The sequence below is a fragment of the Myotis yumanensis genome, unplaced genomic scaffold (genome assembly GCF_028538775.1).
Source record: "Myotis yumanensis isolate MYYU_CA2020_CCGP unplaced genomic scaffold, mMyoYum1.0.hap1 SCAF_2, whole genome shotgun sequence".
Taxonomy (NCBI): domain Eukaryota; kingdom Metazoa; phylum Chordata; class Mammalia; order Chiroptera; family Vespertilionidae; genus Myotis; species Myotis yumanensis.
Genome location: NW_027223753.1, coordinates 114,119,318 through 114,144,895, shown reverse-complemented (window position 1 = coordinate 114,144,895; position 25,578 = coordinate 114,119,318). Strand labels below are relative to the sequence as shown.

The following is a 25,578-nucleotide window of genomic DNA, read 5'->3' as shown; positions in this document are numbered from 1 at the left end:
TCTTATGATGTAATCTTACCCTAATCTCCCCCAGAAAAGATGGTGAAATTGACCAACTCTGGATCCAAATGAGTTACTAATAAGGGACAGATGAACAAGTTAAATTATAGGATGGGATACAATTCAAACTATGAGAAAATACATAGGACAAGTAAGCTTGTTTAAGTAATAAACTGCAAGAGGGAAAAAAAAGAGATGGAGAGGGAACCTGTAGCTTAAAAGAAACTTACAAGATACATCAGTTAATTGCAATGTGCAAAATCTTATTTGGATTATAAGTTTTAAAATAATTGTAACATTTTGACTATTAGAAATTTAACACTGAACAGATAATGGTCTTTTAGCTAAGTTATAAAAAATTTAAGAGTCCTAATCTTCTGAGATACATACTGAAATGCTTATAGGTAAAATTATATGACCTCTAGGATTTGCTGTAGCAGAGTAAGAGGAATGGAAGATGGATAGAGGGATAAGATAGGATTGGCAATGAGTTTATGGTTATTGGGACTAGGTGTCTAATTTATGTTTCAAATTCTACACAATAAAACATTCATTTGTATCATAGAATTTCAATAGCAAATAAATACAGAGACATTTAAAATGTCTTGGTTTAATAGAAATTTAGGGAATAAAAAGTTATTATAAAAGAAAATTTTTGTTATAAAATTTCACTAGTGTTTATAAGTTATTCAAATGAATTACTATAGTAATTTTAATATATTTATGTTTACATATAGTATGTATATAAATGTACAGCAAAGTATTAATATTAATATATTAACAGTATTTTAGAGAACTCTATGATACATATAAAGCAATAAAAACTATATACATTTATAGTAAATAATAAAATTATTTCATAAATCTTTCCATACTGAAATTGTTATTTTCAAAGAAATGAACTTCATTGTTAACATTTCGGGCACAAATAGTTTCATCTTCTGACCAGGATGGACACCTACATTGAAAAGAAAATATAAAAAACATTTAAACAGAATGTAACAGCACATGTTAACATGTTAAAGTTTGTGATATTGCTTACTATTTAAGTCAGTTAGTAATAGTTTTAGTATATATAATAGACAAAATACTAAACAAAAGAAAGATCAAGTGTTTATTACATTCCTATGTACAAATTTCTTAATAGATCTAGATTTTGGTCTGAGAAGTTATTTTCTAAACCAATACCAAAGAAACAAGTATTATACAATGAAAATATTTAAAATATTTTGTAAATAATAGTAAGTATTCTAAAACATTCACTTACCAATTTTGCATCTTTTTCTGGATGAAAGCCTTCAAACATGTCCCAGTTTTCACATCATAAAGTTGTAGGTTGGGAACTCCAGCTGTGCCATCTTTAGAAGCTGAAGTAGAAACATTTTTTTTTATAGTAATTGTCTCCTAACACTAGTAAAAAAGATGTCATTTTTAGAAACAATTTGAACAAAGTTACACAGATCAAGTAAGAGAGTTGCTTTAAATCAACTTTCCCCACTATTTTTAATTATGGATTTACTCACCCATTCCTAAAGCCATAACAATATGATAGCTGAGAATACTTAAAAGAGATTTCTTGTTTAGTGAGGTTTACTGTTAAGTAAATTAAATTGTCTTATATGAAAGCTTGTATCTATAAGTCACACACTGAGTTATATGACTCATGATTTTTAATTTCCCTTTTATTTACTTGGAAAAAGAAGATTCATGAGAGTCCATGCCTCTTGGAAGAACACACCCAAGAGGTTTACAATCCAACAAGGAGCTATAATAATATTTTGCTTAATATCCACATAAATTAGAACACATTTCTCTTATTTACTTATTTTAATTAATTAATTTTTTATATATTTTTATTGATTTTAGAGAGAAGGGAGAGGGAGAGATAGAAACATCAATGATGAGAGTGACTCATTGACTGGATGCCTCCTGCACATGCCCCACTGAGGATCCAGCCTGCAACCTGGTTCATTGTTGATGCTCAACCACTGAGCAACACAGGCCAGCTAAAATAAACATTTTAAATAATCATTATAAATGAAAGAGGAAGTAGAGTAGATTCAACATCTAAGAAATGTGTATGGTATGACCAAGAATAGGTAATGGTGTGCCACTGTCTAACACTTTTAGAGATATAATATGTTACATAAACATTTTATATAGCTATGCTTCATAGATAAGTAATAAAATACTGGGAATTGGTATCGGGGTTTATTTTAAGAAACATGTTTTAGATTCAGATACACATTATTTAAGAAGTTAATAAGATGATGATAACAAAATACTTTCACAGTGTCTGGCACGTGAGTACTCAAAGTTATCTACTTAGAAAAAGAAACATGGCCTAGCCAGTGTAGCTTAATGGTTGAGCATCAACTTATGAACCAGGAGAGGTCAGGGTTTGATTCCTGGTCAGGGCACATGCGTGTCTGATCCCCAGTGGGAGGCGTGCAGGAGGTAGAAGATCAATGATTCTCACTCATCATTGATGTTTCTATCTCTCTCTCCTTCTCCCTTCCTCTCTCTGAAATCAATAAAAACATTTTTTTAAATGCTTTTATTTATAAGGTTATTATTATTCTTAATTTTTGAGATCTTCTCTATCCAGTGTTATTTACTTTATAAAATTTCCCTTGGCTTTTTCTTTTGCTCTATTTCATGATGGATCTTTTCATTAACCTACTATGCAATTACTTAAAGTACATTATATTTGGGGAATACAAGATTCACTGTTGATTAAAAATATTTACACACTATTTACTATCATAAAGACTAATTACTTTCTTATAAGTTATAAATTCTCATTTTTTCCCACTGAATTGAATTGGGCCTGTTAGAATATTTTTATAATTGGAAAATACTTACTAGTGTAAGGTTGCCACGTTGCCAGGACAGTGTTTTTTGGTGAGAATTCAAGGCAAACTGTCTTAGGGAGATCGAAGGAGTGCAGTAGTCCCTTGTTAGTGACACTGATAATATTTATTCTGGTTTCAAAAGAAATTACTTCAGCAACAAAATACTGTTTCACAATAGCCAGCACTAACAAAAACATTTAACTCTTTCAAATATAGATCACTCTATCTATTTTTCATAAAATCAATTTTCAGTTAGTTCTAGAAAATATCCAATAAACACCTTAACTAAAAAAAATACACATTTTACCAAAAGGCCCCTATATAAGGCTAGTGTTTCAAAATTACATGCAATTAATAGAAAGATACAATCACAACAGGATTTTAATTGAACAGAGCTACCTAAAGACAAGATGAGATGTATCAAACCAAAGAGAAAACAGAGATGCTAAAACAAAAGCATATTTTATTTAATTTTTAATTTTTATTTTTGGCTTAACTAACAGTTATTTATTTCTTAAAGTTCTGGAGGCTAAGAAGTCCACGATCAAGATGCTGGAAGCTTAGGTTTCTGGTGAGAGCCCTCTTTTTGGCTCGTAGAAAGCTGCCTTCTTTTTTAGTTCTCACATTGCACAGAAAAAGTATGTTTTAAATATGTTTTTATTGATTTTTAGTGAAAGAGGAAGAGGGATAGAGATAGAAACATTGATGAGAGAAAAACATCGGTCAGCTGCTTCCTGCACCCACCCCCACATCCCCCCCACCCCACCTCCACCTACTAGGGATCGAGCCTCCAACCTAGGTATGTGCCCTACCCGGGAATTGAACCAGGGACCTCTTGGTTTATGGGTTGCTCAACCACTGAACCACACTGGCTGAGCAGAAAAAGTATATGTTAAAAACTGAGTAGCCCCTGAGGAAATCAGCAAAGAGACTTTGGATGCTTATTAAAATTTTAGAAGCAGTCTTGAAAAGATAGACTGTAAGAGTTATTTTGGTATGATAATGATAAATATTAGAATAATTGTACCAGATTCCATTTTCTTTGATGCTTCCTATGTACCCTGTTCTAGTCTAATCACTTTATGCACATTTTCTCATTTCATCCTCACAACACCTTATAAAATAGGTATTATCATCTCAATTTTACAAATGGTAAAACTGATTTGATGAAAAATTAAGTGATTTGATGATTTGCCCAAGATCATACTACTGATAAATGCCAGAGTTAACCTTTAAAACCAGCTTAGTGACTTGCTATTATGTATTCTTTGGGGTCAAAAAAAAAAAGAGAGATATAATCCATTTTATTCCAGAAATTCCTTAAAGTTACTTTGTTCTACTCAAGTTTGAGGACACTGGATCACGATAAGCAGAAATTGGTAAGAATGCAAGATTACTGCATATTGTTTTAACACATGAGATTTTTTGCAACTTACTGTGAATTTCATATTTTAGAATTACATAAAGCTTTCTTTTTTGTAGCTGATAACCTTGAATAGTTATTCTTAGAATGTTTAATGAAGGGTGTTGAAAAATTTTTTAAAAATCACATATTTAAGGAAAAATCACCTAGAGTTTCTGACTTAGTTAACCATGAATTCAGCAAAGACCACATACACTACATGTTTTTCCTGCCCCAGGGACATGATATGTCTTTGAGCCACAGCACTTAAGGAAATAAATGCTAGAACCAGGTACAGAAAATATCTATTAAAAAGATGGACATATATGGGGACATATTAAAAATATTCAGAGTTGATGCCTGGCTAATGTGGTTTCTCCCTTCCTTTCTGAAATCAATAAAAATATTTTTTAAAAATATTTTTAAAAAATAAAAAATATTCAGAGTTGAACCCAAGAGAAAGCCAAGTGGAGATGTGAAATAGATAAAATAATTATAATAACTACCAAGGTAAAAAGAGATTACTCAATAAACTCTAAGCTAACAGGATAGGGTTACCACAAAAAGATAACAGACAATGAAAAGAAGTATGGTAGGTCCCATTAGACAGTAAATTTCTATGAATTCATTACTCAAATAGCAGAAATTAAAATATTAAAAAAAATAAAAGCCAAATGCCCACAACAGGTTCACCAAAATATAAATAAAAGAAATAAGTAATAAGAAAATCTTGACAGTACATTTTTCATTAAGGCTGAGATTGAGATTGTCAACATTGTGGATAAGACTCAACATGATTATATACTTAATAATTTGATAGTAGTTTATTGGTTGGATTTAATAACTTAAAAAATAAAAAACCTGATTTAATATTTTTAATAATAAAAGGTTAAAAATATTTAACTGCCCTGACTGGTTTGGCTCAGTGGATAGAGCATCGGCCTGCGGACTGAAGGGTCCCAGGTTCGATTCCGGTCAAGGGCATGTACCTTGGTTGTGGGAGCATCCCCAGTAGGGGGTGTGCAGGAGACAGCTGATCGATGTTTCTCTCTCATCGATGCTTCTAACTCTCTATCCCTCTCCCTCCCTCTCTGTAAAAAATCAATAAAAATATATTTTTTTAAAAAAGTGAATCAACTAATGTAGTACAATCTTTTTAGCATTAATTTTTTAAAATCATGTGTTTAATCCAATGTGACCTGATAGTTGAAAGACTTCAGAATATAATACCACTGTGTAAAAATCATTTAAAATGTGCTTTTGGAACTAATGTATGTATTTTCGCCCTTAAAAAAAAACAACCCTAAGATATTATATCTGGCCCTAGCTGGCTTGGCTCAGTGGATAGAGCATCAGCCTACGGACTGAAGGGTCCCAAGTTCGATTCCAGCCAACGGCACATGCCTGGGTTTCGGGCTCGATTCCCACTAGGGGGTGTGCAGGAGGCAGCCAATCAATGATTCTCTCTCATCACTGATGTTTCTATCTCTCTCTCCTTCCTTCTCCCTTCCTCTCTAAAATCAATAAAGAAATTAAAAAAAGATATTATATCTGGTTAAAAACAACAACAAAATAACTTTAAACCGAGCAACAAATATTTGGGCATCTTTTTGATTCTGTTAACTGACATATTATACTGATTATGGAAAAATTCAAAAGGACTGGTTTTCTTAGTAAAATATGAGCATTTAATCAAAATACTTTTTTTTGCAAGAACAATTTTATAATCTGATTATTTTATGTAATATAGACTGTACTAAACATACATTCAATTACTTTATGTATATTAAAATAGGCTATACTAAACATTTTTGAATGCCTTACAAATCCTATATAATAAGAGGCTAATATGCAAATTGTCCCCTTTACCTGGAGTTCGACCAGGGGGCGGGGCTGGCTGGCCAACCGCCCATGGCCCTTCCCCCTGGCCAGTCCCGCCCCTGATCGGCCTCCCCAACCCCAATTGAGGAGGGTCAGCCAGACCCGACCCCTGCACGAATTCGTGCAACAGGCTTCTAGTACTTGAACAAGCAAGAATTATTTTCTAAGTGTTACTGTGGAACTTAAAAAACCCAATAACCGAAAGCACTATTTAAAACAACCTCTCAGGTTATTCAGCATGAAATTAACTGCCCTTTCTCATATGTTACTTTTAAATTCTAAGTAATTAAATAACTCAAATGAATCGGGCATATAAGTATAAACTAACAACTTTGGAGTTAGCCCATGGAAATTATGTTGGAGATAATACCTAACTGCATCATGACATCAAAAGATGGACTTTATTAATAACACCCAAATACATACTCAAATAATGCTGGTTATGTTTCACATTCATGACACATACATAAAATTTTATGTAAATGAACACTAACTTCTCTCCGTTGCCCCAGGCAAACAAGGTCCCATCCTTACTAAAGGTATAGACTTTGCAATTTTTCCCAGATTCCCTGAAAAGGACAATAAAAAAAGTTTATATTAATAAGCATTAATACTTAAAAAAACAACTGATTAAAAATTCACAATTTTACTACTAATTTAATAACTAAGAACTTATATAAATTTTAGAAAATAATTCTAAAATGCTTTTGTCTACCAAAATACTTTATCTCTTAAAATGCAGCTTCAAGAAACACTAAAGTAAGCTGGAAATTTATTTTATACCAACTGGTCAATATTAAGGGGTGGGGGGGGAGCTGTTTAGGGTGAATATCTAGTTTGTGTGACAACCCTAAAATGTAAATGAATGTGGAAGTTACCAGCTATCAGCCCTGAAACTGAGAGGGCAAAGGATTTCAAAAGGGAGACTTTGTGAAGAATGTCTCAGACCACTTGCATAAAAAACAATGGTGAATAGAATATCCTCAAGTGGCTAAGAAGTTCCCCTGGATTTATCATATGTAGAGACAGAAAGTATAACATGAGGATCTTCACATTTAATAAATGCAGATGCAGGATTCTGTAGAAAACACTGACTTCTGGCAATATTCTACCAAATGGTTAAAACTCTAAGTACTGTATCTCTCAACTGGAGATGGCTACTATGATTTCCCAGTGATAGTGAGGATCCAAACAGAAAGTGTATGTGTTTACATGTTGATGTCCATCTTTAGTCACAACATTAGATCAGTACTTCATGGCTAATAAATATTTGAATTATTAAACAACAGTGCATTGAGAACTAACCACTACACCCCTTTTAAACAGGTTATTATCTTTGCATTAATTCATCTGAACATGACATTTGTGTTTCTGCAATCACACAGTAATGGCAGCTTATACTCATTTTGTGGTTACCAAAATATTATTTTTTATCTCTTACAGCTATGACCAAGATGTCCTTCATCCTATAGTGTGAAAATCATTTCTGAATCTTAAGGCAGAACTTTACAATTATCATAGTCAATTCCACTCAGGTTTGGGTCTATTATTCTAGCCTACAGAGATGTATTTACATCTTGATTTTTCTCTTTTAAGACACTAGTTATTCCTTACAGCTTAATGGAATGTATGAAGTATAAAACATCATCTTGCCCTAACCGGTTTGGCTCACTGGATAGAGCATCGGCCTGCGGACTGAAGGGTCCCAGGTTCGATTCCAGTCAAGGGCATGTACCTTGGTTGCGGGCACATCCCCAGTAGGGGGCGTGCAGGAGGCAGCTGATCGATGTTTCTCTCTCATCGATGTTTCTAACTCTCTATCCCTCTCCCTCCCTCTCTGTAAAAAATCAATAAAATATATTTAAAAAAACAAACAAACAAAAAACCCCCATCATCCTAAGCTATCATTTAAATTAAGTATTAAGAATGCTGCCCTGACTGGTTTGGCTCAGTGGATAGAGCTTCGGCCTGCGGACCGAAGGGTCCCAGGTTCAATTCCAGTCAAGGGCATGTACCGTGGTTGCGGGCATATCCCAAGTGGGGGGTGTGCAGGAGGCAGCTGATCAATGTTCCTCTCTCATCGATGTTTCTAACTCTCTATCCCTCTCCCTTCCTTGCTGAAAAAAATCAATCAAAAATATTAAATAATAATAATTAAAAAAAGAATGCTGAATGAGATCTTAAGATCCTGTGGCTCACCAATAGTCCTTCCCTCAAACTAAAATCAACTCATTTATCAGCTGATTTCACAGCTCTTAACCAAAAACATTCTGTCATTATCATCATATAACCCAAAAAACTGTGTCAACCTAGCGGGTTTAGCTCAGTGCATAGAACATTGGCCCGCAGACCCAGTCCCAGGTTAAATTCCAGTCAAGGGCACATACCTCGGTTGCACGCTTGATCCTTGTCCCCGGTCAAGGGGCATTCAGGAGGTAACCAATTGATAAGTCTCTCTCACACTGATGTTTCTCTCTCTCTGTCTCTCCTCCCTCCCTTGCACTCTCTAAAATTCAATGGAAAAAATATCCTTGGATGACGACTAACAACAACAACAACAACAAAAGACTATCATTTCTCAGATACTTTGCCAAAATCATGATCATAGTTTTATTCTGACGTGTCTGGAAATTCTACTCAGAAAGGAAATGAGTTAAACTTAAAACAATTTGTTCTTGCCCTAGCCCAGTGGTCGGCAAACTGCGGCTCGCGAGCCACATGCGGCTCTTAGGCCCCTTGAGTGTGGCCACAAAGTTTCAATCGCACTGTACGTGCGCGCCTGCACGTGGTATTTTGTGGAAGAGCCACATCCAAGGGGCCGAAGTTTGCCGACCACTGCCCTAGCCGGTTTGGCTCAGTGAATAGAGCATCAGCCTGGAAAATGAAAGGTCCCAGGTTCAATTCTGGTCAACGGCATATGTCCGGGTTGTGGGCTCAATCCCCAGTGGAGGACTTGCAGGAGGCAGCCGATCCATGATTCTCTCTCATCATTGATGTTTCTATCTCTCTCTCCCTCTTCCTTTCTCTCAGAAATCAATAAAAATATATTTAAAAAAAAATTAAAGTCATTAAAAAAAACACCAATTTGTTCTTAGCAAGCTCTTTTTGATTCTAATAATCAGCCCTTTATATCATGATTATAAACTGTCCTTTTAATAACTTATTCTAGAATAGTGTTTAAGGTTCAAAGCAAGCTTACTAGATTACAGAATCCAGAATTTAATTCTTTTTTTCAATCTTGGCAATTGGGCAATTTTGTCTATTTCCATCTGATATAATCATTTACTTATTTTTAACATATTTTTACTGATTTCAGAGAGGAAGGGTGAGGGAGAGAGAAATATCAATGATAAGAGAGAATCATTGAGTGGCTGCCTCCTGCACTCCTCCTACTGGGGATTGAGCCCAGAACCCGGGCATGTGCCCTTGACCAGAATCAAACCCCAGACCCTTCAGTTCACAGGCCAATGCTCTATCCACTAAGCCAAACTTGCTAGGGCCTTCTGGTATAATCTTTTAAATGAAAAACTTAAAATATACATACAAAAAAAAGAGAAAGAGTATGATAACCCACCAATGTACTTATCACCAAGCTTAAATAATTATCTCATGGCCAATTTTATTGAATTACTCCCTACCTTTATATTTAATGCCAGAATATTTTTTTTTAATTTAAAACAAAATCGTTATTTTTAAGATTATTAGAGATGTCCCCATTGCCCTACCTCCCACAATGGCCCCCTCCGCCCGGTTCCCACCCTGCTCCAGGCCTTCACCACCCTATTGTCTGTGTCCATAGGCAATGCATATATGCATATAAAATCATTGGTTAATCTCTTACTGCCTCCCCTCTCCATGTCCCTCTGAGATCTGTCAGTCTGTTCCATGCTTCCATGCCTCTGATTCTATTTTATTCACCAGTTTATTCTGTTCATTAGATTTCTTGTTCGTTTATTTTGATTTTTAGATTCAATTGTTGATAATATGTATTTATGGCCATTTTATTATTCATATTTTTTATCTTTTTTTGTTCTTCTTCCTCTTCTTAAAGAATACCCTCCAACATTTCATGTAATACTGGTTTGGTGGTGATGAACTCCTTTAGCTTTTTCTTGTCTGTGAAGCTCTTTATCTGACATTCAATTCTAAATGATAGCTTTGCTGGGTAGAGTAATCTTGGTTGTAGGTCCTTGAAATTCATCACTTTGAATATTTCTTGCCACTCCCTTCTGGGCTGCAGTTTCTGTTGAGAAATCAGCTCACAGTCATATAGATGCTTCTTTGTAGGTAACTAACTGCTTTTCTCTTGCTGTTTTTAAGATTCCCTCTTTGTCATTATCCCTTGGCATTTTAATTATGATGTGTCTTGGTGTGGGCCTCTTTGGGTTCCTCTTGTTTGGGACTCTCTGTGCTTCCTGGACTTGTAAGTCTATTTCTTTCACCAGGTAGGGGAATTTTTCTGTCATTATTCCTTCAAATAGGTTTTCAATACCTTGCTCTTTCTCTTCTCCTTCTGGCACCCTCATAATGCGAATGTTGGTATGCTTGAAGTTGTCCCAGAGACTCCTTATACTATCTTCATATTTTTGGATTCATTTTTCTTTTGCTCTTCTGATTGGGTATTTTTTTGCTTCCTCATATTCTAAATAATTGATTTGATTCTCCGGATGCTCTATTCTACTGTTGAATACCTGTAAATTATTCTTTATTTCAGTTACTGTATGTTTTATTTCTGACTGGTCCTTTTTCATGTCTCAGATTCTCATTAAGATCCTTAAAAGTCTCACTAGGTCCCTTGAAGCTCTCATTAAGTCCCTTGAGGCTCTCATTAAGATCCTTGAGTAAACTTAGAACCATTGTTTTGAACTCTGTGTCCAGTAGTTTGCTTACTTCCATTTCTTTCATTTGTTTCTATGCATTAGGTAGAGCTGCTACATCTCCTGGAATTGGCTGAGTGGCCTTGTGTAGTTGGGTGTCCTATAGGGCCCAGTAGCTCAGCCTCCCCAGTCTCCTTAGCTGGGAACTTAAGGTATTCCCCTTTGTGGGCTGTGTGCACAGTCTTGTTGTAGTTGAGCCCTGACTGCTGTTGGCATCACTGGGAAGAATTGACCTCCAGGGCAGTTGGCTGTGAGGACCAGCTGCAACTAGAGTGGAACAGCTTCTGTAAAGGAGACACTCCTATAGAGCAGGACTTGCTTCAGTGGGGCTTTGATGCTCACTGAGTCTGCCTCTTGAGTGCGTTGCTTGTGGATGTTTAGAATTATAATCTGATATGGTCTGAAGCTATCTACTGTGTGCACTGGCTCTGGGGCCTCCAGGAGATGCAAAATCAGCCACTGCTTAGGGCCACAAGGCAGGAGCTACAGAGGGATCTTCAGATGGATGCTACTTGTATTGAGCTTGGAACTGCCCAGGTGAGGCCCAGCTATTAAGCAATGCAGGCTGGTGCTAGTGCTGGGTTTTGGGCCTTTTACTGATAGATTTGGGGCATGCTGACACCAGCTGCTGCTTGTTTGAGAGGTTTTAGCAAGGTCTGAAGCCTGCACCAGGACAGGCTGTTCATATGGAAAAGCCACTGCCAACAGCTTCGGTGGGGCTGCAAATTGAATGAGGTGGGGTCTCAGGGAATCACCAGGGCGGAGCAAACAGTGTGGGCCATGCTGATGGAAACTCAGATATGGCTGCCAGTCAGCTCTGTGACAGGGTAGGTCCCAGCACAGAAACAATGACCCCTGTGAGCACCCCCATTTGGGAGAAAGTCACCCCCAAGTTCCTGCCCTGATGCCAGACAGTCCAGTTCCTCCTCATATGTCCCTGGATCCCCCAAGCCACTGCCTGGAAGCAGAATCATGTAAGAACTGCCTGAGGCTCCAGCAGTTCTGTGTCACTCAGACACAATCCAGGCTGGCTTTTACAGTATGAAGTTAGGGGGACCCTTAACTTCCCAGCTCTGGGATCCTGGGCTGGGGGTCTGGTATGGGGTTGGGACCCCTTGCTTCTCATGGGAGGCCTCTGCAGCTGGGATATCCCTCCTGATTAAAAACATGCCACACATGGGTGACCAGCCTGTTCTGTGCCTCCACCCCTCCTATCAGTCTCAATGTACTCTCTTTTTTAGTTGTAGAACTTCCATTCAGCCAGATTTCAGGTGGTTCTAAATGATGGTTGTTCTGTATTTTAGATGTAATTTTGATGTGGTTGTGGGAGGCGGTACCAGCTTTACCTATGCCACCATCTTGGTTCCCTCACCTCAATGCCAGAATATTTTAAAGCAAAACCAATCTCATATCATTTTACCCTATAGTTTAGTATACATCTCTAAATTATGAGGACATTTTAAAAAACATATTCACCATCATGCCACTTCATCTCACAATATCAACAATAATTCCTTACTATCATTTAATACCTGGTACTGAATATGTGGTTTTTTAAAAGCTCCTCACGTCATTCAATAAATATCCAATAAATCTGAGAACCATTCATCCAAAAGCTTCATTAGAGCCAGGTTTTGTTGTTGTTTTCTACCTTCATAGAAGGTAAGTAAAGGGTGTCCCAATATTCACGCAAGAAGTAATTTTGATAGAAAACACAGGTTTATAATTAAAAAATTGTAAATTTTTTATTGATTCATAAAGTATACAGTGTAGTGTTATGTATGGAATAGCACATCGGGTAAATGGCCTCCACGGCTTTGCTGGCACATATGCAAAGCCGTGGTCTTCATTGGTCTTCATTGTCCCTCCTCCTGGGCCATAATTGGTACTTAGTAATGCTTATCAAATTGAAGGGATTGAAATCAAAGGGCAACAGATATTAGAATCTGATTCAATAAACCAAGTAAAATTAGGCTTTTATTTTTTGTTGTTGTTAATGCTCACGCAAAATTCAAATCTTGCGTGAATTTTGGGACACCCTTTACCATGTCATAATGCCTCCTTGTTCTACTCTTAATGATGCTGAGATTGTACTGGACTCATTATGTGCCTTCTCAGACCCACCTAACCTTTCCAGCTCCCAGGCATCAGCTATTCAATGAAGAGACCACCTCATCTCCTAACACCACTGGTTGTCTCAGACTCTTCAGGAGTGAGGGCCATATTTCAGCATGGCTTCCATTATGCCAAATGCAGTAGCAGGAAGAGGAGCTCTGGCATTCAGATACAACCCTAACACACCAAGAGAAACTGTGGCTGTAGATATACTTCTTACCCTTCTCCACAGCAGATTGTTTGGAAGCACAGTGGTTTCATATAGCCTCTTTGGAGACATTCTGCATTACCAAGCAACCTGGCTGTGCTCTGGAAATCTGTGGTCCGCTCAGTGTACCCCATACCATATTTGCTTTCACTTCTTTAGCTCATTTCCTATCCCCCTCATTCTTGAAGCTTTAGACTGCATACGGCAACGAAGTGCAGCACAAAAACTTTGGCACAGATTCCTGTTGTCTACAGTAGTGCTTTTCAAATCACCTGAGGATTAACAACAACAACAAAAATTCCACTTCTTGGGCCCCACCTCAGATTTAATAAATCAGAAAATCTGGGGAGAACCAAGATAAACATGTGTACTCACAACCACAGTGCCTCTCACAACCACATCAAAATTACATCTAAAATACAGAACCACCATCACCCAGAATGCCTGAAAGCTGGCTGAATGGAAGTCCTACATCTAGAGAAGTAAACACTCTGAGGATGGTAGGAGGAGCAGAGGCACAGAACGGGCTGTACCAGCACCCACGTGTACCACTTTTTTAATCGGGAGGGAAATCTTCTATGTGGAGGCCCCTGTAAGGAGCAAGGGGTCCCAGTCCCACACCAGACACCCAGCACAGGATCTCAGCACTAGGAAAAGAAGTACCCATAACTATGGGCTGTAAAAACCAGCAGGGATTGTGGCTAAGTGACACAGAGGATGCTGGAGACCCATCTGTTCCTCTTAAAGGGCTGGCACATGAACTGAACTAACAAGGTCCTGCTTCCTCTGAGCTCCAGCAACAGGGCGAGGCTCTAGGGGACACAGACACATACGAGGAGGAACTGCAAAGTCTGGCATTGGGGCAGAAAATCAGGGGCAGTTTTCTCCCTGAAAGACATGCTTGCAGGGGTCATTGTTCCCATGCTGGGAACTCCCAGGTCGCAGGGCTGGTTGGCAGCCATTTCTGTTTGCTCCACCCTGGTGATTCCCTGAGACCCCGGCCCATCCAATTTGCAGCCCCACCCAACCTGTATGCAGCAGCTTTTGCATATAAATGGCCTGTCCTTGCCCTGGCTTCACACTTTACTAAACTCTCTCAAACAAACTACAGCTGGGCCAGGAGCCCCAAATCTATCAATAAAAGGCTCAAGACCTGGCTCTAGCACCAGCCTGCATTGCTTCACAGCTTGGCCTCCCCTGGGGACTTACAACCACGATATAAATAGGAGGAATCTACAGATCTGTCTGTAGCTCCTGCCATATAGCCCCAGGCAGTGGCTAACTTTGCACAGCCCTAGAGACTCAAGAACCAGTGCACCCAGTGGTCAGTGTCAGGCCATACCAGATTATAACAATACACATCCACAAACAACACATTCAAGGGGCAGACACAGTGAGCCCCAAAGCCCCACTGAAACAAGTCCTGCTCCATAGGAGTATCTCCTGCACAGAAGTTCTTCCACTGAAATCGCAGTTGGTCCTCACAGCCAATTGGCTGGGAGGTCAATTCCTCCCAGTGATGCCAGCAATCAAATCTCAACTATAAGACTGTGCACAGAGCCCACAAAGAGGCACACTTAGAGTGCCCAGCTCAGGTGACTGGGCTCTTTAGGACACCTACTACACAAGGCCACTCTACCAACTCAAGAACACATAGCAGTTCTACCCAATACATACAAACAAACACAGAGAAGCAGCCAAAATGTGGAGACAAAGAAACATGTAACAAATGACAGAAATAGAAGAAAGCAAACTACTGGATGTAGAGTTCAAAACCACAGTTATAAGGTTACTCAAGAATCTTCATGAGACTTTCAAGGGACTAAGTGAGACTTTCAAGGATCTTAGTGAGAATGCCAAAAAAATGGGAAAATGAACCAGTCAGAAATTAAGCATATATTGACTGAAATAAAGAATAATATACAGGGGCTCAACAGAAGAGTATCCCAAGAATCAAATCAATAACTTGAAATATGAGGAAGCAAAAAACACCCAATCAGAAGAGCATATAGAAAAAAGAATCCAGCCGGAACCGGTTTGGCTCAGTGGATAGAGCGTCGGCCTGTGGACTGAAAGGTCCCAGGTTCGATTCCGGTCAAGGGCATGTACCTGGGTTGCGGGCACATCCCCAGTAGGAGATGTGCAGGAGGCAGCTGATCGATGTTTCTCTCTCATTGACGTTTCTAACTCTCTCTCTCTCTCTCCCTTCCTCTCTGTAAAAAATCAATAAAAATATATTAAAAAAAAAAAAAAAAAAAAAAAAGAATCCAAAAATATGAAGATAGTGTAAGACAAGCATATCAAACTGAAAGGCTGACATGGGCCAAATAAACAAGGTTTAAGTTGATGTGGGCCGCAAAAAAAACAAAAGCTTCAATTTTCATAGAAACGTAGGTTTATTTCGATAGAGACATGCTGAATACAAAGGGCTGAAATAAAGGAGTAATCCTTAACATAAAATAATAGAACATTTTAATAAAAATTAATATTTTTTCTTGAACATTGACTTACCAGACACTGATTAACTGCACAAATTAGTAAGTGTAATGCAAATAAACCTATTTTTCTTGTTCTCTGAAAGCGAAATATTTCCTGTTGCGCACAACAAACAAGTCAGTCCAAGACTAAAGACATGGCAATCGGCTGCTAAAATATTTGCTACTAGTATTAGTGGAGAGAAATGGTGTGCCTGCACATAAGGCAAGTAAGAGAAATGAGTGCAACCCGATTATAGTTATCAGACATTAGTGAATGTTGTAGTTTGTTATTAATAACTAGTGGCCAGGTGCACAAAATTCATGCACTGGGGGGGGGGGGGGGGGGGGGTGGATGTCCCTCAGCCCAGCCTGCACTCTCTCCAATCTGGGACTCCACAGACATCCCTCTCACAATCTGGGACTTCTGGCTCCTAACCGCTCGCCTGCCGGCCTGATTGACGCCTAACTGCTTCCCTGCCAGCCCAATCGCCCCCAACTGCCCTCTACTACCACGAGCTGCCTCCTCCACCGGGACTCACCTCCTCCGCACGAGGCGGCGGAGATGCCAGAACAGGAGCAGCCACCGGGCCCCGCCTCCACTGTGCGTGGGGACATCTTGTGATGACATAGCATGCAAGGGCCACCTAGGCTTTTATTAGTATAGACCAGCCGTGAGCAAACTACGGCCCATTTGAAATGAATAAAACTAAAAAAAAAAAGGCCATACCCTTTTATGTAATGATGTTTACTTTGAATTTATATTAGTTCACACAAACACTCCATCCATGCTTTTGTTCCAGCCCTCCGGTCCAGTTTAAGAACCCATTGTGGCCCTCGAGTCAAAAAGTTTGCCCACCCCTGGTATAGACAGTATAGATGGTGGCCATCTTGTGATGATGTCATGTGCAAGGGCCACCTAGGTTTTTATTAGTATAGATTATGTATAATAGGATATTGTAAAAATTAAGTTATGAAATTTTTATTAAAACGTTTCTTACATATCGTTATATTGGCTGGGCCGCAAAAATATTCATTGTGGGCTGCATACGGCCCATGAACCACACAAGTTTGACATGCTTGATGTTAGGAGCCTCTGGAAGAATTCCAAGCATACCAACATTTGCATTATGGCGGTGCCAGAAGAAGAGAGAGAGAGAGAAAGATACTGGAAACCTACTTGAAGAAATGACAGAAAAGTTCCCCTACCTGGTGAAAGAAATAGACTTACAAGTCCAGAAACACAGAGTCCCAAACAAGAGGAACCCAAAGAGGCCCACACCAAGACACATCATAATTAAAATGCCAAGGGATAATGACAAAGAGGGAATCTTAAAAACAGCAAGAGAAAAGCAGTTAGTTACCTACAAAGAAGCATCTATATGACTGTGAGCTGATTTCTTAACAGAAACTGCAGCCCAGAAGGGAGTGGCAAGAAATATTCAAAGTGATGAATTGCAAGGACCTACAATCAAGATTACTCTACCCAGCAAAGCTATCATTTAGAATTGAATGTCAGATAAAGAGCTTCACAGACAAGAAAAAGCTAAAGGAGTTCATCACCACCAAACCAGTATTACATGAAATGTTGGAGGGTATTCTTTAAGAAAAGGAAGAGGAGGAAGATGGCGGCATAGGTAAACACCGGAGACTGCCGCGTGGACAACCACTTCAAAAATACAACTAAAAGTCGGAGCGGACATCAACCAGAACCACGGGAAGGCTGGCTGAGGAGAGTCTCTTCAACTAGAAGCAGAAACAACAGCATTCCGACGCTCAGCGGAGGCGCAGTGTAGAAAATTTAAAGGTACGGCGGTGCGGTGGTGAGGGTGCGCGCGCAAAGCGGGCTGGCGGCTGAGGGCGCGATTGTCGTTTTCAATCAGGAGCGAGTCTCAGACCCTGGGCTACAGATCCGGGCGAGTCTCTAGGGACCCAGACTCAAACGGGAGAAGCGGGACTGTCTGGCTACGGCCCCTCCGAGATTTGCAGCGATTGCTGGGACAGAGAGGCAGAGCCCCTGGGGACGGACTGAGAGTGGCCATAGCTGCTCCCTCCCCCCGCCCTGTTGAGCCCGCCCCGCCCAAACCCTGCGCACAGCCATTTGCCGATCGCCTCAGGCAAGGGCTGGACTAGCGCCTCCCCTGAGGACTGAAGATTTCCCACAGCTGATTTCCACAGCCAGTCGGCCTGGTGGTCAAATCCCTCTAGTGTTAACTACAACAATTAAGGCTTGGCTAGAACAAGACTGCGCACAGAGACCACAAGGGGGTGCACCAAGAAAGCATAAAAGATGCGGAGACAAAAAAACATGACAGAAATGGAGGATATGGAGCTAAGAATCGCAATTTTGAGGGCTTGCCATAAATTTGTGCAGAGCCTCACGAAAACTAATGAGACCCTCGATGCTACGATAAAGAAATTAGAAAGTAAGCATACACGGACTGAAATAAAGAATATTATACCCAATAGCAGACCAGAGGAGCACAAGAATCAAACCAAAGATTCGACAAAAAACACCCAACTGGAAAAGCAAAATGAAAAAACAATCCGAAAGTGTGAAGATAGTGTAAGGAGCCTCTGGGACAGCTTTAAGCGCACTAATATCAGAATTATTGGAGTGCCAGAAGATGAGAGACAGCAAGATATTGAAAACCTATTTCAAGAAATAATGGCAGAAAACTTCCCCCATCTGGAGAAAGAAATGGACTTACAGGTCCAAGAAGCGCAGAGAACCCCCAAACAAAAGGAATCCAAAGAGGACCACACCAAGACACATCATCATTAAAATGCCAAGAGCAAAAGACAAAGAGAAAATCTTAAAAGCAGCAAGAGAAAGAGGCTCAATTACCTACAGGGGAGTACCCATACGACTGTCAGCTGATTTCTCAACAGAAACTTTGCAGGCCAGAAGGGAATGGCAAGAAATATTCAAAGTGCTGAATACCAAGAACCTACAACCAAGATTACTTTATCCAGCAAAGCTATCATTCAGAATTGAAGGTCAGATAAAGAGCTTCACAGATAAGGAAAAACTAAAGGAGTTCATCACCGCCAAACCAGTATTATATGAAATGCTGAAAGGTATCCTTTAAGAAGAGGAAGAAGAAGAAAAAGGTAAAGATACAAATTATGAACAACAAATATGCACCTATCAACAAATGAATCTAAGAATCAAGTGAATAAATAACCTGATGTACAGAATGAACTGGTGACTATAATGAATCAGGGACATAGAAAGGGAATGGACTGACTATTCTTGGGGGAAAAGGGGTGTGGGAGATGCGGGAAGTGACTGGACAAAAATCATGCACCTATGGATGAACTCAGTGGGTGGGGAGTGAGGGTGGAGGGTGGGGTGGGAGCTGGAAGGAGGGGAGTTATGGGGGGAAAAAAGAGGAACAAATGTAATAATCTGAACAATAAAGATTTATAAAAAAAAAAAAAAGAAAAGGAAGAGGAAGAACAAAAAAAGATAAAAAATATGAATAATAAAATGGTTATAAATACATATCATCAACAATTGAATCTAAAAATCAAAATAAACGAACAAGAAATCTAATGAACAGAATAAACTGGTGAATAAAATAGAATCAGAGGCACGGAAATGGAACAGACTAACGATTCTCAGAGGGAAACGGGTGAGGGGACGGGAAGAGATTAACCAAAGATCTTATATGCATATATGCATTACCCATGGACAGAAACAATAGGGTGGCAAAGGCCTGGAGTTGGGTGGGAACCGGGTGGTGGGGGAACATGGGGCAAAAAAGAGGGATATCTGTAATACTCTCAACAATAAAGATTAAAGAAAAAAAGAAAATCTGAGAAGAGATCAGCAATCTGTGTTTAAACAAGCTCTTCAGATGTTTCTGATGCATGCTAAAGTTTTAGAACTACTGATTTTTTTAGAATCATCAAAAAGTGATGGTCTAATCCCATCACTCCTTTTACATTACTGGAATTCTTCTTTACAAAAGTTATCCTCATCAACAATTTGGTTACTCTGAAAAAGTTTTACAGAAAAGGTAAGATAAATGCTAATTTCTTTTTATTGATCAACTAGAGGCCCGATGCACGAAATTCGTGCAAAAGTAGGCCTTCTTTCCCCTGGCTGCCAGCACCAGCTTCCCTCTGTCACCCGGGACCGGGGCTTCCCTCCAGCCACTGGCAGGCACCAGGACCTGGGCTTCCCTTGCAGCCCTGGCTTCGTCCAGAAGGTCGTCCGGAAGGACGTCTAGTCTAATTAGCATATTACACTTTTATTATTATAGATTTTCAAAGTAATGACCGAGAACCACATCAATCTTTAATTGTTGACCAATAAGTTTTAGAGGAAGGGTTTTGGGGCAAGTGTTTATATACCTGACATGTCTTAATCCTTTTAGTCATAATTCTTCTTTTTAAAAAATGTTTTTAAAAATTGATTTTAGAGAGAGAAGAAGGGAGAGAGAAAGAAAGAACAACACTAATGTGACAGAAAAATATTAATAAGTTGCCTCCTGCACATGGCCCAATCGGGGATCAAACCTGCAAACCCAGATATGTGCCCTAACCGGGAATCCATCTCACCACTTTTTTGTATGGGAGGACACTCTAACCAACTGAGCCACCTGGCCAGGTCAGTCATAATTCTTTTGAATGCTCAAACTTTCCCATCTTAGGCTGGAGTGAACTCCTTCAAGTTGACTTCTATGATCCTTTAACAAAACTTATTAGTCTTTTATAGCTTCCTTGCTTTCAGGCACTAGATGTCTCTAGCTCAACTTGCAAATTTTCTGTCCTAGACCTGGAGTCAGCCACTTCTCTAAGACACAGGTCATTTTAGTGAAGAATGGTGTTTAGAGATTACAATCTGTGATGCAGAGGTATTCTCTGCCACTAGGTTATCACTATTTCTAGACTTTTTCAGTGGACAAAACTAGGAAGTACAAGTGATTTTATGAAAAAAAATCATGAATAAAATTAATTTTTTTAAAAATCACGAATTCATATTGACAAATGCTGTTATGTTGGAAATCTTGGTTCCTTAATAACACTGTTTTATCCTATAATACATTTAAAATGATAGTATCAACTTTGTGTTAATAAAACCATTAAATGCATTTAAGAATTTTTCAGGTCATCATTTAGTTATGCTACCCACTTAACATAAAGCAAGGTTCACTTGTTTCCATTTTATTATTTTTCTTAAATTTAAAACAATACCATGGTCCAAAGTCAAAACTATATATACACCAAAGTTCTTTCACAGACCTATCCCTTGAGTCCTGTAATTCTCTTTCCACCTATAGATAATCACTTTGGTTCATTTTTGGTTTGCCCATTCATTGTTCCTTTTTGAGAAAAATACATCTATACCTATTTTAGTTGTATATTATATATATACTAGAGGCCCGGTGCATGAAATTCGTGCACTGGAGGGGGGAGGGGGGATCCCTCAGCCCAGCCTGCGCCCTCTTGCAGTCCAGGACCCCTTGCTCCTTACTGCCGCCTGCTCGCTGCTCCTTACTACTCGGCTCACTGCTCCTCAGCACTGCCACAGAGGCAGGAGAGGGTCCCATCACCACCGCTGCGCTTGCCAGCCGCCAGCCTGGCTTCTGGCACTGACCACCAGGGGCAGCTCCTGCGCTGAGCATCTGCCCCCTGGTGGTCAATGCACATCATAGTGACCGATCATTCTGGTCGTTCCACTGTAAAGGTCACTTAGGCTTTTATTATATACATATTCATTCTTTCCTTCCTTTATTATACCTTCTTCATTCTGTGATTTCATGAAAATTATAAGCAGTGTTTTTTGTAAGTTTTTCCTCATTCTCTAAGACAAAATTCTTCAAAGGTAGTGGTTGATCTCAATTACACTATTGTCTACACCAGTGGTTCTCAACCTTCCTAATGCCACGACCCTTTAATACAGTTCCTCATGTTGTGGTGACTCCCAACCATAAAATTATTTTCGTTGCTACTTCATAACTGTAATTTTGCTACTGTTATGAATAGTAATGTAAATATCTGATATGCAGGATGTATTTTCATTGTTACAAATTGAACATAATTAAAGCATAGTGATGAATCACAAAAACAATATGTAATTACATATGTGTTTTCCGATGGTCTTAGGCGAACCCAAAGGGGTCACAACCCACAGGTTGAGAACCACTGGTCTACACCTTTTCTTTTAAACATGCTTAAGCTATTATTTTCAAATCTAAAGATCATTTTTCTTGATAGAATACATGCATTCTTTCCAACTTCTGTTAATATAATACAATGTGCCACAAGAAACTAGCCGTTTTTTCTCCTTCTCAGAATATAACAACAACAAAAGTAATTTAGAGTGTATTACATAGTTCCAGCTAACATCACTCAAACCATACCTTGGAAGCACTGTACTCTCTGTAAAATGTGGTGGTCCATTCACCATGTACAGTCCTTCTGATCCTCGGACTAAAGAAATAAAATGAAAAGAATCACCATGACTTTGTTAATAAATAGTTACCACAAATGTCTTAAGAAACAAAAAGCTTTCCGTCAAAATATTAATAAAATTATGAAACATTTCTTAGACTTATAGAATGTTAGTGTGAAAAGGGCACAATTTTCTTACCCTATTGCATGAAATCATATAACTGCTGAGAATAAATAGGTAATGCAATAGATTGAATGTTTGTGTTCACCCCAAATCCTCAAGCTGACACCCTAATCCCAAGGTGAATTTGAAGGTGGGGTCTTTGGGAGGTAGTTAGATCACAAGGGCAGAGCTCTCATAAATGGGATGGATTAGTGCTCTTGTAAGAAGAGCCTAGAGAGCTAGCTAGCTCTCTGCCATGTCAGGACACAATAAGTAGTTGGTAGTCTACAACCTGGAGTAGGGCCCTCACTAGAACCCAACCATGCTGGCACCCTGATCTCAGACTTCCAACCTCTAGAACTGTGAGAAATAAATTTGTTGTTTATAAGCTACTCAATTTGTTACAGTAGTTCAAAATAAGACAGGTAATACCCCTCATTTCTTTTCCTATAAAGCATATTCATTTAGCCTCTAAGGAGATTACTTCAATAAATCCACTTTTACTATTTTATAAGAAATACTAGAGGCCCGGTGCACGAAATTTGTATAAGGGGGGGTCCCTCAGCCTGGCCTGCACCCTCTCCAATTCGGGACCCCCCCAAGGGATGTCCGACTGCCTCTCACAATCCAGGACCGCTGGCTCCTAACTGCTCGCCTGCTTACCTGCCTGATCGCCCCTAACCCCTCTGCCTGCCTGCCTGATTGATCCTAACCACCTCTGCCCGCCTGATCGCCCATAACTGTTCCCCTACCGGTCTGATCGCCCCTAACTGCTCCCCTGCTGGCCTGATCACCCCTAACCGCCGCTGCATCACCCAGCACCCGGGCTTCCCTCCCTCTGGCTGTTCGCAGGCACGTGGGACCCGGGCTTCTCTCCAGGCACCCAGGACCCGAGCCAGCTTCACCTGGGCCGGCCACAGCCGCAGGGGACCATGGGCAGGCAGTTTTGCCTGGGCCCCAGCTGCAGGCACCTGGGACCGCAGGGCGGGTGGCTTGTCTCTCTCCGGGCGGGAGGCACAGGCACAGCCGCTGGTGCCCGGGACCGTGGGGTGGGCGGCTTGTCCCTCTCCCGGGCCACAGGCTGGCTGGTCCCCATTCCTCTCTCATGAGCTCATTTCTTCCTGGCTGGACCCTACTACTCTCTCCCCAGCTCATTTGTGCCTGGCTGGTCCCCATTCCTCTCTCATGAGCTCATTTCTTCCTGGCTGGACCCTACTACTCTCTCCCCAGCTCATTTGTGCCTGGCTGGTCCCCATTCCTCTCTCCCCACTGTTGAGTGTCTGAGCAGTTCTAGCGTGAGGGCATGCGGGTGTGACAACCATTTGCATATTAGCTCTTTATTATATAGGATATGCAAGTACACTGAGATACAACATTCATACTTGTATTCCTTCATTCAAACGAAAAAAGTGATTTTAGTGTTATATTTTCACATTTCTATAAATATTTATTGATTGATTTTTAGAGAGAGAGAGAGAGGGAGAGAGAAACATCAATTTGTTGTTACACTTATTTATGAATTTATTGGTTGCTTCTTGTGTGTGCCCTGACCAGGAATCAAGCCTGCAACCTCCACATATTAGGATAATGGCTCTAACCAACTGAGTTACCTGGCCAGAGCTATTTTTACATATTTAATCTCATTTTCAGAATGTGTTGATGTTGGAAACAGAATTAGAAGCTGAGTCTAAGTTCAATTTTCTTTGTATCAGCTTAATTTTTCAAGTAACTTTTACAAATAACAACTCAAAATCTTTTTTTTTCTTTTTTTTAATTAAATCTTTATGGTTCAGATTACGTTTGTTCCTCTTCCCCCCCCCCCCCCCAATAACTCCCCTCCTTCCAGTTCCCGCCCCACCCTCCGCCCTCACTCCCCACCCACTGTCCTCATCCATAGGTGAACGATTTTTGTCCAGTCTCTTCCTGCATCTCCCATTCCCCTTCCCCCCCACCCAAGAATAGTCAGTCCATTCCCTTTCTATGTCCCTGATTCATTATAATCACCAGTTCATTCTGTACATCAGATTATTTATTCACTTGATTCTTAGATTCACTTGTTGATAGATGCATGTTTGTTGTTCACAATTTGTATCTTTACCTTTTTCTTCTTCCTCTTCTTAAAGGATACCTTTCAGTATTTCGTATAATACTGGTTTAGTGGTGATGAACTCCTTTAGCTTTTCCTTATCTGTGAAGCTCTTTATCTGACCTTCAATTCTGAATGATAGCTTTGCTGGATAAAGTAATCTTGGTTGTAGGTTCTTGGTATTCAGCACTTTGAATTTTTCTTGCCATTCCCTTCTGGCCTGCAAAGTTTCTGTTGAAAAATCAGCTGACAGTCGTATGGGTATTCCCTTGTAGGTAATTGAGTCTCTTTCTCTTGCTGCTTTTAAGATTCTCTCTTTGTCTTTTGCTCTTGGCATTTTAATGATGATGTGTCTTGGTGTGGTCCTCTTTGGATTCCTTTTGTTTGGGGTTCTCTGCGCTTCTTGGACCTGTAAGTCCATTTCTTTCACCAGGTGGGGGAAGTTTTCTGCCATTATTTCTTCAAATAGGTTTTCAATATCTTGCTGTCTCTCATCTTCTGGCACCCCTATAATTCTGATGATTGTACGCTTGAAGCTGTCCCAGAGGCTCCTTACACTATCTTCACACTTTCGGATTCTTTTTTCATTTTGCTTTTCCAATTGGGTGTTTTTTGCTTCTTCGTATTTCAAATCTTTGGTTTGATTCTTGTGCTCCTCTGGTCTGCTATTTGGTATAATATTCTTTATTTCAGTCCGTGTACGCTTACTTTCTAGTTTCTTTATCATAGCATCGAGGGTCTCATTAGTTTTCGTGAGGCTCTGCTCAAGTTTATTGCAAGCCCTCAAAATTGCGATTCTTAGCTCCATATCCTCCATTTCTGTCATGCTTTTTTGTCTCCGCATCTTTTATGCTTTCTTGGTGCACCCCTTTGTGGTCTTTGTGCGCAATCTTGTTCTAGTTAAGCCTTAATTGTTGTAGTTAACACTAGAGGGATTTGACCACCAGGCCGACTGGCTGTGAGAATCAGCTGTGGGAAAACTTCTGTCCTCTGGGGAGGTGCTAATCTAGCCTTTGCCTGAGGCGATCCAGCAAATGGCTCTGCGCAGGGCTTGGGCAGGGCGGGTCGCACGGGATCAACAGGGCAGGCGGAGGGACCAGTTATGGCTGCTC

At 39.8% G+C, this 25,578-nt stretch overlaps 1 protein-coding gene across 6 annotated transcripts in view; it reads right to left on the bottom strand.

The window, feature by feature from the left end:
* Positions 1-25,578, bottom strand: part of EIF2A (eukaryotic translation initiation factor 2A) — a 72,358-nt gene that overhangs the window by 35,448 nt on the left and 11,332 nt on the right. The window contains exons 2-6 of one of the 6 annotated variants that reach the window (XM_070405965.1): positions 22,187-22,256; positions 6,633-6,707; positions 2,866-2,984; positions 1,268-1,367; positions 876-958 (exon numbers count right to left, since the gene is read on the bottom strand). In XM_070405965.1, coding sequence (XP_070262066.1) covers positions 876-958; positions 1,268-1,367; positions 2,866-2,984; positions 6,633-6,707; positions 22,187-22,256 — 447 coding nt within the window. The remainder of the gene's footprint in view (positions 1-875; positions 959-1,267; positions 1,368-2,865; positions 2,985-6,632; positions 6,708-22,186; positions 22,257-25,578) is intronic. The other 5 variants (XM_070405966.1, XM_070405967.1, XM_070405968.1 and 2 more) reach the window with 5 other exon arrangements.